Below are 12,450 nucleotides of genomic sequence, written 5' to 3'. Positions count from 1 at the left end.
CTGTTTATTTTAGTTTTTCCAGTTGCATTCTATGTAAGTCTTTGGTTGCAGGTATCAGAAGTTAAAGCAAAAAGGGGTTTATTAACTTTTGTGACTGATAGTACAGAGCTTTTCTGGCCTCAGGTATGGATAGATCTGGGGTTTAAGCAGTCTCACTAAGGCTTTTACTGTCTCCCTGCCTTTACCATACTTTCCTCACTGTTCGATATTCAGACTTCACATTTAGCTGAGGATAGTGACCACTGCTATTTCTAGGGTTTTGGTATCCTTACAGATTATGATCCATCTTATGTTACTTAACATTTTAGCATCAAATCTGAGGGAAGACTTTTTTTTTATCTCGTTGGAACATTTTTCCCTTTCTGAACTGGTTACTGTGGCTAGTGGGCTTGTCTGTTCCAATTAGCCAGACTTGGTCATGTGCCCAACTCTGGGAGGAAAGGGAAGGTACACTGTGATAGGCAGCTGTACAAGATCCACATGGCCAATAGGAAGTTTGATTCCTCAAAGGAAAAATCATATGAGTTCCCAATGAATAGAAAATAAATGCTAGGAAGGCAGATATCATAAGTGTACACAGTGTATTCTATATCAGGTCATTAGGCCTCAGAAATTTAAATGAAGATAACGAAACTACTATACTTTCAACAGTATCACTGTCTGTTGTTGATCATTCTTTTTAACCCCTGATACATGAATCAGCTGTAACCAACCAAACTAGATCCCTTTCCTTCTATCATAAAGTACTATCGGTTTCACTTTCTGAAATCTCTGGAATCTGCTCATTTCTCTTTTTTTTTTTACCATTGATACTCTAGTCCAGGCTATAGTCCTCTGTTCTCTGATCATAATTAAGTATGTACTGATATGTCAGTGTCTACTCTGTTTCTCCTTCAGTCTGTTCTCTATACTGCAGTTGTGATCTGTTCAGAATGCAAATCTAAATATGTGTTTCCTATCCTCTAGCTACACTTAAAGCTTTTAAAACCTTTCATTATACAGAAATTATTAACTAGATTGACATCTGGCCTGTCACCACCTCTCTACTACTCTTGTTCATTCTCTTTCATATAGATTAAATTATTCATTCTCTTAGTACTATCTAACTGTCCCTTTAACATTTATTATAATTACAGTTTCACACTTGCGTATGAGTATTTGATTAATGTCTGATGCCTCTACTGGACTATAAAAGCAGATACCATGTCTATTTTCTGTCATCATTTAACTTAACTAGCTAGAATGTGGCTTGGCTTACAGTAGAAAATATTTGTTTCATTAATTAACTGATTGATTACTGTAAATAGACCTCCGTAGTAACTAGGACAATTTATTTATTCAACATTCATCTGCAGGAGCTTTCTAGTCAATTGGTTTTGGATTTAGAGCCTCCAATATAATCTGATTTAGAAGTGTGTAGAGAATATTGTGTAGCTATCAGATGACAAGGGTGGTGTATTTCACAAATATGTTAACACATGATTATGTTTGTGTGAAATGATATGAAACAAAGATTCAGATTATAAAGTGGTTGGGATGTACTCATTGCAGTCAGCAGGGAGCAGGAGATTGGGCTAGCTGGATATTTTTTTCCCAGCAGCAACATAAATAAGTTATTTATCTAATTGAAATTCCCAATTTCCTTTTGTGCTTTTTTGCTTCTTACGTTCTATTGGACTTAAAAATTTGTTTGCTGCTGGGGCCACTTGCTTTTAGATAAGAAGTAGGAAGTTTCTGCCAATGTCTACTTCAGGATGCAAAGACCATCCATCGCCTAGAGGCAGTACTATACTAACTGGACCAAGGGTTAGGGTGGGGGTATTTTGCCCCAACCTTGGGCACCATACTAGTAAAAATAGTTTGCTATAGGGTGGAAGAAAAGCTTTGCTCACCCCTTCTTCTCTATAAGGACTGGACACCTTCTTCTGTATATACTTTCTTAAGTTTTTTTCTTCCTTAGATATGGATAATCCACTCATCTTGCAGTTCCCCTGGGACTATGGCATGGGTGAAAATGGAGTGACTTTACAGGAATAAAGATGAAAAAATAACTTTATTTGACATAAATAAGTTTAGTTTCTTTGTTACCTAAAGAGGTCCGGATTCATAATTTGTATCTAATGTCAGCTAAAATTGAAGTAATTTCTTCAACTGGCTAATTGCATTGCTGACATCAAAGATTTTAGAAAATGGTTAAGAAAATTGTGCACAGATTGCCTCAACTGAAAGTAGAATTTATACACTTAGTAATTAGTGTTATATTTTTTACATCTGTCATGTGAATTAATAGAGAAAAGTTGATAGAGTGAGAAGAAAGAAAAGGAAAAATATTAGGAGTAGTATTAAGAGGGCAGTGTTTTGATAGATACTGAAAATATACCTGAAGAATTTTTCTTGTTCTCAATCTCTTATGTGACATCATTCAGTCATAGTCATTTCAAACATAGTCAGAACTAGTTCCACCTTTTTTCCTTTAATATTCCTTTAAACATCATCCAAACTAAAAGTCAACACAGTGCCTTCTTAATAAATAAATATTAGTTGAATGAAGGAAGGAATAAATGGATGGAGAGTGAATAGATGAATGACAATTCTAGACTTCACAGTACAAATAAATATGCACATTCTCTGATCAAAGTTTAAAAGAGTAATCTTTTAATAATTTAGATAATGTAGGTGGAAGATTTGATTTGATCTAAAAATTTGTGCAGTGGAATTTTCAGAAGTTGAATTACCAAATCTAAAGTGCAAATGGTAAATAATAAAATGAAGTAAGATAATGAAATGATCTTATGAGATATGTATTCTTTAATTTAGAAATAATTGATTAGTAGACTCAGAATATGATTCTTAGAAGACTGATTTGATTTATTTTAGGATTTTGCCAAGTAGAAATTGTTTTGAGCTTTCCACTTATAATCAGTTTTCATTTATGAGTTATCATAGATTTTAATTTAGTAAAATTATATCAGTGGATTTTACTATATATCATTTGCTGGGTTTAATACAATAAATATAGAAAATATTTTTCCCTACATTTCAAACTATGTGATTAATATCATCTTTGGTTTCCATGTTTGAATTTTTGAACAATTGTTTATGATAAGAGGGTAGGCTATGGTGTCACACAGATTTGAGTTTCAATCCCCAATCTACTACTACTTAGTGACCAAATTATTCAACTTGTCAACCCTTAATAGGATCTTGTGTAAAATGGAAACCATACCTATCAAAAGAGGTTTGGGGGAGAATATGAAAAATTAATATATGTTAAGTGCCTAGCACAGTGTCTGGGATACAGTAGGCATTTAGTAATTGGGAACAACTATTCTTTTTTTCCCCACTGTGTTCTGTTCTGCAGCTTTCCCCATGAATAAACCAGAAAAAGATGCAAGACATGTAATAAAAGTGGTAAGTAATGCTCTTAAATTTGTACTTCACATATATTTGACACTTTTCTTTTCTACTTTATTTTTGCAAAATGTTTCTCGGCTTAATTTTCATAATTTTACTTATCAATAAACCTAATGTAATGATGTATTTTCACATTATTAAAATGTAAAGACTGGAGAATTTTGTTCTTCTGTACTGACATTTATCATCCTTGTATCTTACTACTATCTGTCTTCTCCCTTCCCTATTTATCTTCTCTCTATTCTAGGTGGTAAGGCCCTTAAAGGCAGGGATGTGTTTATTTTTGTTTGTATCTCCTGTGTCTAGTACAATGAATGAAATACAGTAGACACTCAGTAAAGGTATCATTTATGAATGAACCACCAGAATAGTTGCAGTGTATCTCCCCTGATGTACATGTTGGTGCACATTGAGTGTCTGTGTATGTGTGTATATGCAATTCTCAGTGCTTTCCTGAAGTTCTTTCCATAAGAAGACTACTTTCATGAGTAAGACTGCATGGAGATAGCACTACAGTATGTTAAATTTTAAAATGAGATTCTTTGAGTTTAGTGTTTTTCTAAATATCTAGTGATATTAGAGTTATATTTTATCTAAAAATATCTAGAGGTATTTAGTAGAAATCTGATGCCTTTGTTTTATAATAAATGATTTAAGTACTATTATATATTACATATGTATATACATTCTCACCATTGAAATATCAATTCCACCTTTAAGATTAATTTATATTTTTCTAATAAAATTAATAATTCTTTTATAGGAATATCAAGAAAATGGCCCGTTATTTTCAGAACTTAAGTTTTATCAAAGAGTTGCAAAAAGAAACTGTAGTAAGTAAAATTAGCAAACTACTTCCATATATATGCTTGCTAATGTGAGCTTATTATTTTTGTCTTTTTTCTGGCTTTATTGAAAACTCTTTTAAATTAGGAATTTTACTGTACAATAGTATAAACATAATGTATAAAAATAAAGCTGTACAAATCCTGGTATTATATATATATAATGGGTTATATGTTTCATGGCAAAGTTGTTTCTACTACTTTGGACCAAATATTGGGTTGTCGATCTAAGTTATCGAGTTCTCTAAGTGTAAAAGATACAATGAAATTGTTCTTTGCACAAAAAATTATTTGAATAGGAAGGATTTAAGGAAAAGACATTAAAATGGGCAGTAGATATATAAATGAAAGGAATGATCATAGAATGGATTAGGGTAAAGTGTATAGAAATGATAAAACATTAAGATGATTTTGAAAATAAGTTAAAAGTGTGAGACACTTGAATTTCAGTAAGTTAATTGGAGCTGGATAGCAGATGTGTTAGAACTGCTAATACCAGTTAGAGAATTTGAATGTGAAATGATTATCAGTCAAGCTGAAAAAGAATAAAAACATTTTATAAATACTGTGATATACGTGGATTAAGTAAAGTTTTAAGGAGGTTGGTGTCAGTAGTAACTATATATTGAAGGTCTTTGCATTACGTTTAGGAAAAAGAACGATGAGTCTAGCTTCAATTAACTTCATTTTCCTTAATAAAACCTTCTAAACATTAAGACTGTAGTCTTTACTAACTGCTTAAACTATATCAGGGTGACGAATAGAATCCATTAAACTTGATTGTTTATCAGGAGAGCAATCTTAAACTGTAAACATATATGGTAGAAAAGTGAAAAATTAAGTAATCTACCTGATTGTTTAAGTGGATTTTATTTTTTTTAACTAAATTTAATCAAAATAATTTCTGCCTAACAATTTCACAGTAAGATGAGTTTTCTGCCCAGGTTCATTTTCTTGACTACCATGGCTTTAGATTTTTCATAGGGAAGAAAAGCCATTTTTCTAGTTATTGTTGGTAGTTAACCTATATTATATTTAAAAATTTAAGTAGCATATAAGAATGAATTTTTTCATGAAAAAATAGAAACATTTGTATATATGAGACCAGGGCATTTTATGACTGGCTACTTTTGGTATAATTGATTTAGTTTAAAAGTTCTGTATGTTTTTGTATTAATTATGGTGATAGAATTGTATTACTTATAGTGATAGAATTTTATGTATACATAGATCTATATAGTAATAGGATTTTAAGGCATTAGGTAGATATATATTTGATTTTTTAAAAAATTCTCTTGAAAAGTCTAATTTGTATTTAGGTTAGGTATATGTATTATCTCTATGAAAAGTAAGAAATATTTCAGCAATAGACATTAGTGGTTATCAAAGGTGACAGGTTGGGAAGGGTAGGTGGGGAGGGAGGGGGGATTAAGGGGCACTATAATTCACAGTCACAATATAGACAGGTCATGGGGTTGGTAGTGCAGCATGGAGAATACAATTAATGAGTCTATAACATTTTGCTATGTTGACAGACAGTAACCGCAATGGAGGGGGTGAAGACTTGATAATATGGGTGAATGCTAAACCACTGTGTTGTGTATCTGAAACCATCATAAAATTGTATATCAGTGATACTTTAATTTTTTAAAAAAGTAAGAAATATTTCTAAAACCTGTGTATCTTTTTCCCTGCTAAATTTGTCTCTGCAGTCAAAAAATGGATAGAAGTCAAACAACTTGATTATTTAGGAATTCCACTGTTTTATGGATCTGGTCTTACTGAATTCAAGGGAAGAAGGTAAGAGGGGATTTTTATAATCAGATATTATCCTATTACTATTTTATATTTAAAATGTTATATTTAAAAATTTAACTAGCATGTAAGAATTACTATTTTATGTGATGTATTAGTTATCTGCTGCCATATAACAAATTACCCAAAACCTGGTGGTTATAACAATAAACTAATATTATCTTAGTTTTCATGGGTCATTTATCTATAACTGGCTTACCTGGATGGTGGGACTTCTCATGAGTATGTAGTCAGCTCAGGGCTTGCCTAGGGAAGGATCTGCTTTCAAGGTCCCTTAAGCAGTATTGGCAGGCCTAGGAAGATCTGCTTCTACATTCCTCATGTGATTGTTGGCAGGCCTCACTTCCTCACTATCTAAGTCTCTCCATAAGCTTACGTTATCAGGTAACATAAACATGTGGCAGCTTGCTTCTTCTACGGCAGATAATTGAAAGAGAGAGCAACATACGCACACACACACATGAACACACATCCAAGAAGAAAGTCACAGTGTTTTTAAAATCTAATCTTAGAAGTGATATCCCATCATTTCTACTATGTTGTTTTTCTAGAAGCAAGTCATTAAGTCTATCCTATACTGAAGAGATAAGAATTAAGATCTATCCATCTTTTAAGGAGAGGCACAACAGAGAATTTGTATAAATATTTTTTAAATGACCATATATGGCTAATCATCACATATAAATAATAGTGATTTAAAAAAAGGAAAAATTCTGTCATTTGTTAAATACTGCTTTTGTCCTTTCATTAGCCCTTTAGGATGATGTTATTTGTTTCTCTAGGTGAGGAAATAGGTCAGTGCTTTGCTCAAATGGTCTTTCAAATGCTATAAAGAAAATAAAAATGAGCAAATAAATCTTGAAACAGGTGAAGGGCTGGCCAGTAGGGGATTGAAAGGCTGCGTAAATCATGGTACATCCATATCCTGTAATATGCAACCTACTACAGAAATCAGTTACAGCTGTCCCAGTTGACTTGGAAGGATTTCAGTGAGATACTATTGAAAAAAGTATGATGCAGAAAGGTGCATATAATATCACATTTTTTTTAAAGAAGGACAAAAATTCTTATATGTCTGTGTTCATGTGTGTACACATACATAGATACAGAATTAGGGGCTAATATGGGGACTTAAGTGAAGAGAATAAGAGGGGCAGAGGTACCCAACAGTAAAGGAAGAAGTATATTAAAAATGGCATGTTTATAAATATGTAGACAAAATAAATATAATGTGTAAGGTCAAGAAACAAATATAAGTAACATTTTTCTGTATGGACAAATAATGTTCTATGGCAAGAAGGTAATGATTTAAATGAATTAAATTCAGGACTATTTAATTTAGAAAGACTATTGTGTGAGTTGTACAGCTCGGCATTCTCTTCTGCTAGAAAACTAACTGAAAAGTAAACACTGAGTAGTATCTTTCTGAAAAAAATCCCACAAAAAACCAGGAAGATTATTAATGTACATTCATTTTCTAATGTTTCAGATTTCATCATTCTTTGTTGTTAGGTTGGGGGTATTTTTCCTTGTTTCAAATTAATAAATAGACAGTTTCAAGTATTGCTATCTTAAGATCTCTTTTTTACGTCTCCTTCTTATAGTTACAGATTTATGGTAATGGAAAGACTAGGAAAAGATTTGCAGAAGATCTCAGACCAGAATGGTACTTTTAAAAAGTCAACTGTCCTGCAGCTAGGTATCCGAATGGTAAGAAGGAATGACTTATTTCACATGCTTCATTTTCAAATTAATTTACTTGTTACAGTATACAAATCATTGCCCTTTGTGGAATTATTAAAGAATGAAGGATTTTTGCCCTAGAAATGTCAGTTATTGAGAGTAGAGGGTATTTTGGTAAAATTGATAAGAATGGGCTCTGTAAGTGACAGAATGTGCTGTGTTTGGCACTACAAACTCAATTAGGCATTGGTTCTACAGTGTAATATTTTTTTCCTCACAGCTTTGTTTTACATATCAGAACAAGTTTAAATTGCTATAAGAATAACCTTTTTTGTCAGTTATATTTATAATAATACAAACTATGGCAAAGTGTATTATTTTTTCATGCTAAACACGAGGGGTTCTATAAAGTTTTCATTATGCATTTGGGCTGATGGCAGTAATTAGTGTGGCAATGAATAATATATACTTTGCCAAATAAGAAGCAATGAAATCTTAATAGCACCCATGCTATTTTGTTCATAACACATATTTGTCTTATCTTGTTTGTATTTGGTTTGCCTAAGGTCCATTTTATTTTTTCCATTTTAAATGGAATGAAACTACTCATGCCATGTTGGGATGTGGCAAGTAAAACTCATTAATTTTCTCATTCATCCATTTAGCCAGCCAGCAAATCTTTATTGGGCACTAGGTATAGGTAACGTGCAAGGCTCACGGGCTTCAAAGATGAAGGTAAGGTGTTTTCTATTATTATACAGAGGAAAAATGCCTTTCTCTGTGTTCATGTTTGGTTCTGGGGTCCCCCAAACTTGATTTATAATAATTGCTTGAGTGGGGAATTGCTGAGTGAGCTTCATGATTTTATTTTAGACCTCTGATTATATTGTGTTTTTCCTTTATGTACAGTGTGATTTGGCCAACAGGCTGTCAGAAGCATAAGGATAGGTGTTGTTGAATCTTGGTTTCCTTCCATTGGAGGTTCAGTGAAAATACTTGATATTTGAGGGTCATTTCATTAAACATTTTCCTAGGATTAGTGACCAGTACATGTGAAATTTTAGAACAGATGAATACATAATAGCATGCAAGATACACTTTGTCATTGTTAATATGAAAAAAAATGCATGTTCTATATTCAAAATGTTCAAGTTCATTATTAGTTCTAAATAGACATGAGAATAACCTTATATATTTCTTTCCACAGTTGGATGTACTGGAATTTATACATGAAAATGAGTATGTTCATGGTGATATAAAGGCAGCAAATCTACTTTTGGGTTACAGAAATCCAGATCAGGTAAATATAGCATTAAGTTTTTTCTTTCAGTGAAGGTCCTCAAAATATGATACTGTGACATTCAAAAAATAAGTTCCTAACTTAAAAGAGTTTACAAATGAGGACTTAATGTGATGAACGTTGTAAATTTATCTTACCTTGCTTATCTAATTTAATGCACTAAACTAATTAGTAATTAGGATGAGGAAACTGAGACTCAGAGAGGTTAAGTAATGTGCTAAGGGGCATATAGTTAAGAAGTGTCCAAGCAGGAATCTGAATTTCTGAGTATCAACAAAACAACATCAAAATCCAATGTGAGAGGGGATGGACTTATACAGAGAAAAAACCTTAAAAGCTGTCATATTTGCTCCTGTTCCATTGCATCAACAATTAAGTTTTAAACACAGCAACATTTACAATAGAACTTTCTGTGATAATGGGAACATTCTGTATGTTACTGCCCAGTATGGTAACCATTAGCCACATGTGGCTAGTGAGCTCTTGAAATGTGGATTGTACACCAACAGATACTGGTGAGAACAACAGGAACCCTCATTCATTGCTGGTGAGAATGCAAAATGGTACGGTCACTATGAAAGATAGTTTGGCGGTTTCTTACAAAACCAAACATACTCTTAACATATGATCTAGTTCTTACAAAACAAACATATTCTTAACATATGATCTGGCAATTACACTCCTTGGTATTTATCCAAAGGAGCTGAAAACTTATACCCACACAAAAACCTACACAGAGATGTTTATAGCAGCTCTATTCACAATTGTCAAAACTTGAAACAACCAAGATGTCCTTTAAAAGGTATGGATAAATAAACTGTAGTACATCCAAACAATGCAATGTTACTCAGTATTAAAAAGAAATGAGTAGTCAGGTGAAACATGAAGAGACATGAAGGAACCTTACTAAATGAAAATCTGTATAATTCCAACTATATAACATTTTGGGAAAGGCAAAACTCTGGAAACACTAAAAGACCAGTGATTACCAAGGGTTAGAGGGGACAGAGGGATGATGAGTGGAGCACAGAGTATTTTTAGGGAAGTAAAACTCTTCTCTATGGTACTACAATGGTGGGTACCTGTCATTATGCATTTGTCAAAACCCGTAGAATGTTCAGTACCAAAAGTGAACCCTAATGTGAACTATTGACTTTTGGTGATAATGATCTATCAATGTAGGTTTATCCCTTGTAATAGATGTAATACTGTGGTGTATGGTGTAATACTTTGCTGTGATAGTGGGGGAGGTTGTACTGGGGATGAGGGGCAATGGGTGTATGAGTACTCACTGAACTTTCCATTCATTTTTACCTAAATTGCTCTAAATTTACCAAAATCTGAAACTGCTCTAAAAGAGTCTTTAAAAAATGTGGCTAGTGTGACTGAGGAACTGAATTGTTAATTTAACTTTTAATTAATTATTAATTTTTAATTTCAGTGTGCTTTTTTCCCCTAGTTCTATTGAGGTATGATTGACCAAAAAAAAATTGCATAGATTTAGGCTGTGTATTATTTTTTTAAGGTGTACAATGTGATGATTTAGTAGACATACATTGTGAGTGATTACCATAATCAAGTTAACACATTCATTGCCTCATATAGTTACCCTTTGTTTTGCTTTACAGTGAGATTGTGTAAGATTTATAATTCTAGCAAATGTGAAATATGTAGCATTAACTATTGTCACCATGCTGTACATTAAATCTCCAGAACTTATCTTCTAAGTTTGTATCCTTTGATCGATATCTCCCCATTTCCTCCACCCTGTTAGCTCCTGACAACCACTGTTCTCCATGATTTTATGTTTCACTTTTTTTTATATGTCACATATAAGTGAGATCATACAGTATTTATCTTTCTGTTTGGTTAATAAACATAATGTTGCTTAGCATAACATCCTCTAGGTTCATCCATGTTGTTTTAAATTACATATTTCTTTTCTTTTTTATGGCTGAGTAATATCCCATGCCATATACATACACTACCTTTTCTTTATCCATTCATCCATCAGTGGACCCTAAGGTTATTTATGTTTCTTGGCAATTGTGAATAGTGCTGTAGTAACATGGTAGTACAGAAATCTTTTCAAGATAATTATTTCTTTTACCTTGGATATGTATTCCCAGAATTGATTGCTGGGTCATACGGTATTATTATTTTTAATTTTTTTGAGAAATCTCCATGCTGCTTTCCATAATTACTGTACCAATTTACATTCCCACCAATAGTGGACAAGAATTTCTTTTTCTCTGTACCCTCACCAGCACTTACCTCCTGCCTTTTTTAGAATAACAATCCTAACATGTGAGGTGATATCTAATTGTGGTTTTGATTTTCACTTCCCTGATGACTAGTTGATATTGCATACCTTTCATATACCTTTTGGACATGTTATGTCTTCTTTAGAAAAATGTCTATTCAGGTTCTCTACCTAATTTTTAATAGGGTTATTTGGTTTTTTTGCTAGTGAATTGTATGAGTTCTTATATATTTTATATGTTAACTCTTTATCAGATATATGTTTTAAAATATATTCTCCCATTGATTTTCTCCCATTTATATTCTCCCATTGCTTTTTCATTTTGTTTATGGTTCCCTTGCTATGTGGAGTCTTTTTAGTTTGATGTAGCTCTGCTTGTTTATTTTTGGTTTTGTTGCCTGTGCTTTTGGTATCAATTGCATAAAATCATTGTCAAAACCCATGTTCATGGATTGGAAGAGTTAATATTATTAAAATGTCCATACTACCCAAGCAGTCAACCAATGGATCCCTATCAAAATTCCAGTGGTATTCTTCAAATAAAGAGAAAAAAACAATTCTAAAATTTTCTTGGAAACACAAAAGACCCTGAATAGTGAAAGCAGTCTTGAGAAAGAAGAACAAAGCTAGAGGCATCACACTTACTGATTTCAAACTATACTACAGTGCTATAGTAAATAAAACTTACTGTTGGCATAGAAACAGTTACAGACCAATGGAGTAGAATAGAGAGCCCAGAAATAAACCTGTGCATCTGTGATCAAATAATCTTTGACAAGGCTGCCAAGAATATACCATGGGTGAAAGGATAGTCTCCTCAATAAATGGTCGTGGAAAAACTAGACAGCTACATGCAAAAAGATGAAATTGGATTCTTATCTTACACCAAAAATTAAAGGTGGACTAAAGATTTACATAATACTTGAAGCCATAAAACAAAAGAAAGTATGGAGGAAAAGCTTAATTTTTAAATTTTAATTTAAGTAACCACATGTGGCTAGTAGCCATTTTATAAGATAGCAAAAATTGTGTATAGAAAGTTAGAAAAAAAATAGTTGAATATTTACCTGAACTCTACATGAAGAAATTCATAAAAATATAGAAGAAAAAAATCTTAGAAAATATTGAGA

The 12,450-nt window shown here is 32.5% G+C and overlaps 2 protein-coding genes across 3 annotated transcripts in view; one reads left to right on the top strand and one right to left on the bottom strand.

The window, feature by feature from the left end:
• The window catches only part of FANCL (FA complementation group L), a 171,234-nt gene that overhangs the window by 17,280 nt on the left and 141,504 nt on the right, over positions 1–12,450 (bottom strand). The gene's annotated exons all lie outside the window — the stretch shown is intronic.
• Positions 1–12,450, top strand: part of VRK2 (VRK serine/threonine kinase 2) — a 99,698-nt gene that overhangs the window by 21,324 nt on the left and 65,924 nt on the right. For both annotated transcript variants that reach the window (XM_037020445.2, XM_037020447.2), the window contains exons 3-7: positions 3,362–3,411; positions 4,178–4,247; positions 5,972–6,059; positions 7,679–7,784; positions 8,965–9,057. In XM_037020445.2, the coding sequence (XP_036876340.2) occupies positions 3,362–3,411; positions 4,178–4,247; positions 5,972–6,059; positions 7,679–7,784; positions 8,965–9,057 (407 nt within the window). The remainder of the gene's footprint in view (positions 1–3,361; positions 3,412–4,177; positions 4,248–5,971; positions 6,060–7,678; positions 7,785–8,964; positions 9,058–12,450) is intronic.

This window comes from Manis javanica, chromosome 1 (assembly GCF_040802235.1).
Source record: "Manis javanica isolate MJ-LG chromosome 1, MJ_LKY, whole genome shotgun sequence".
Lineage (NCBI taxonomy): Eukaryota > Metazoa > Chordata > Mammalia > Pholidota > Manidae > Manis > Manis javanica.
The sequence above is the reverse complement of the archived record's forward strand: the minus strand, read 5'-3'. Positions and strand labels throughout refer to the sequence as shown.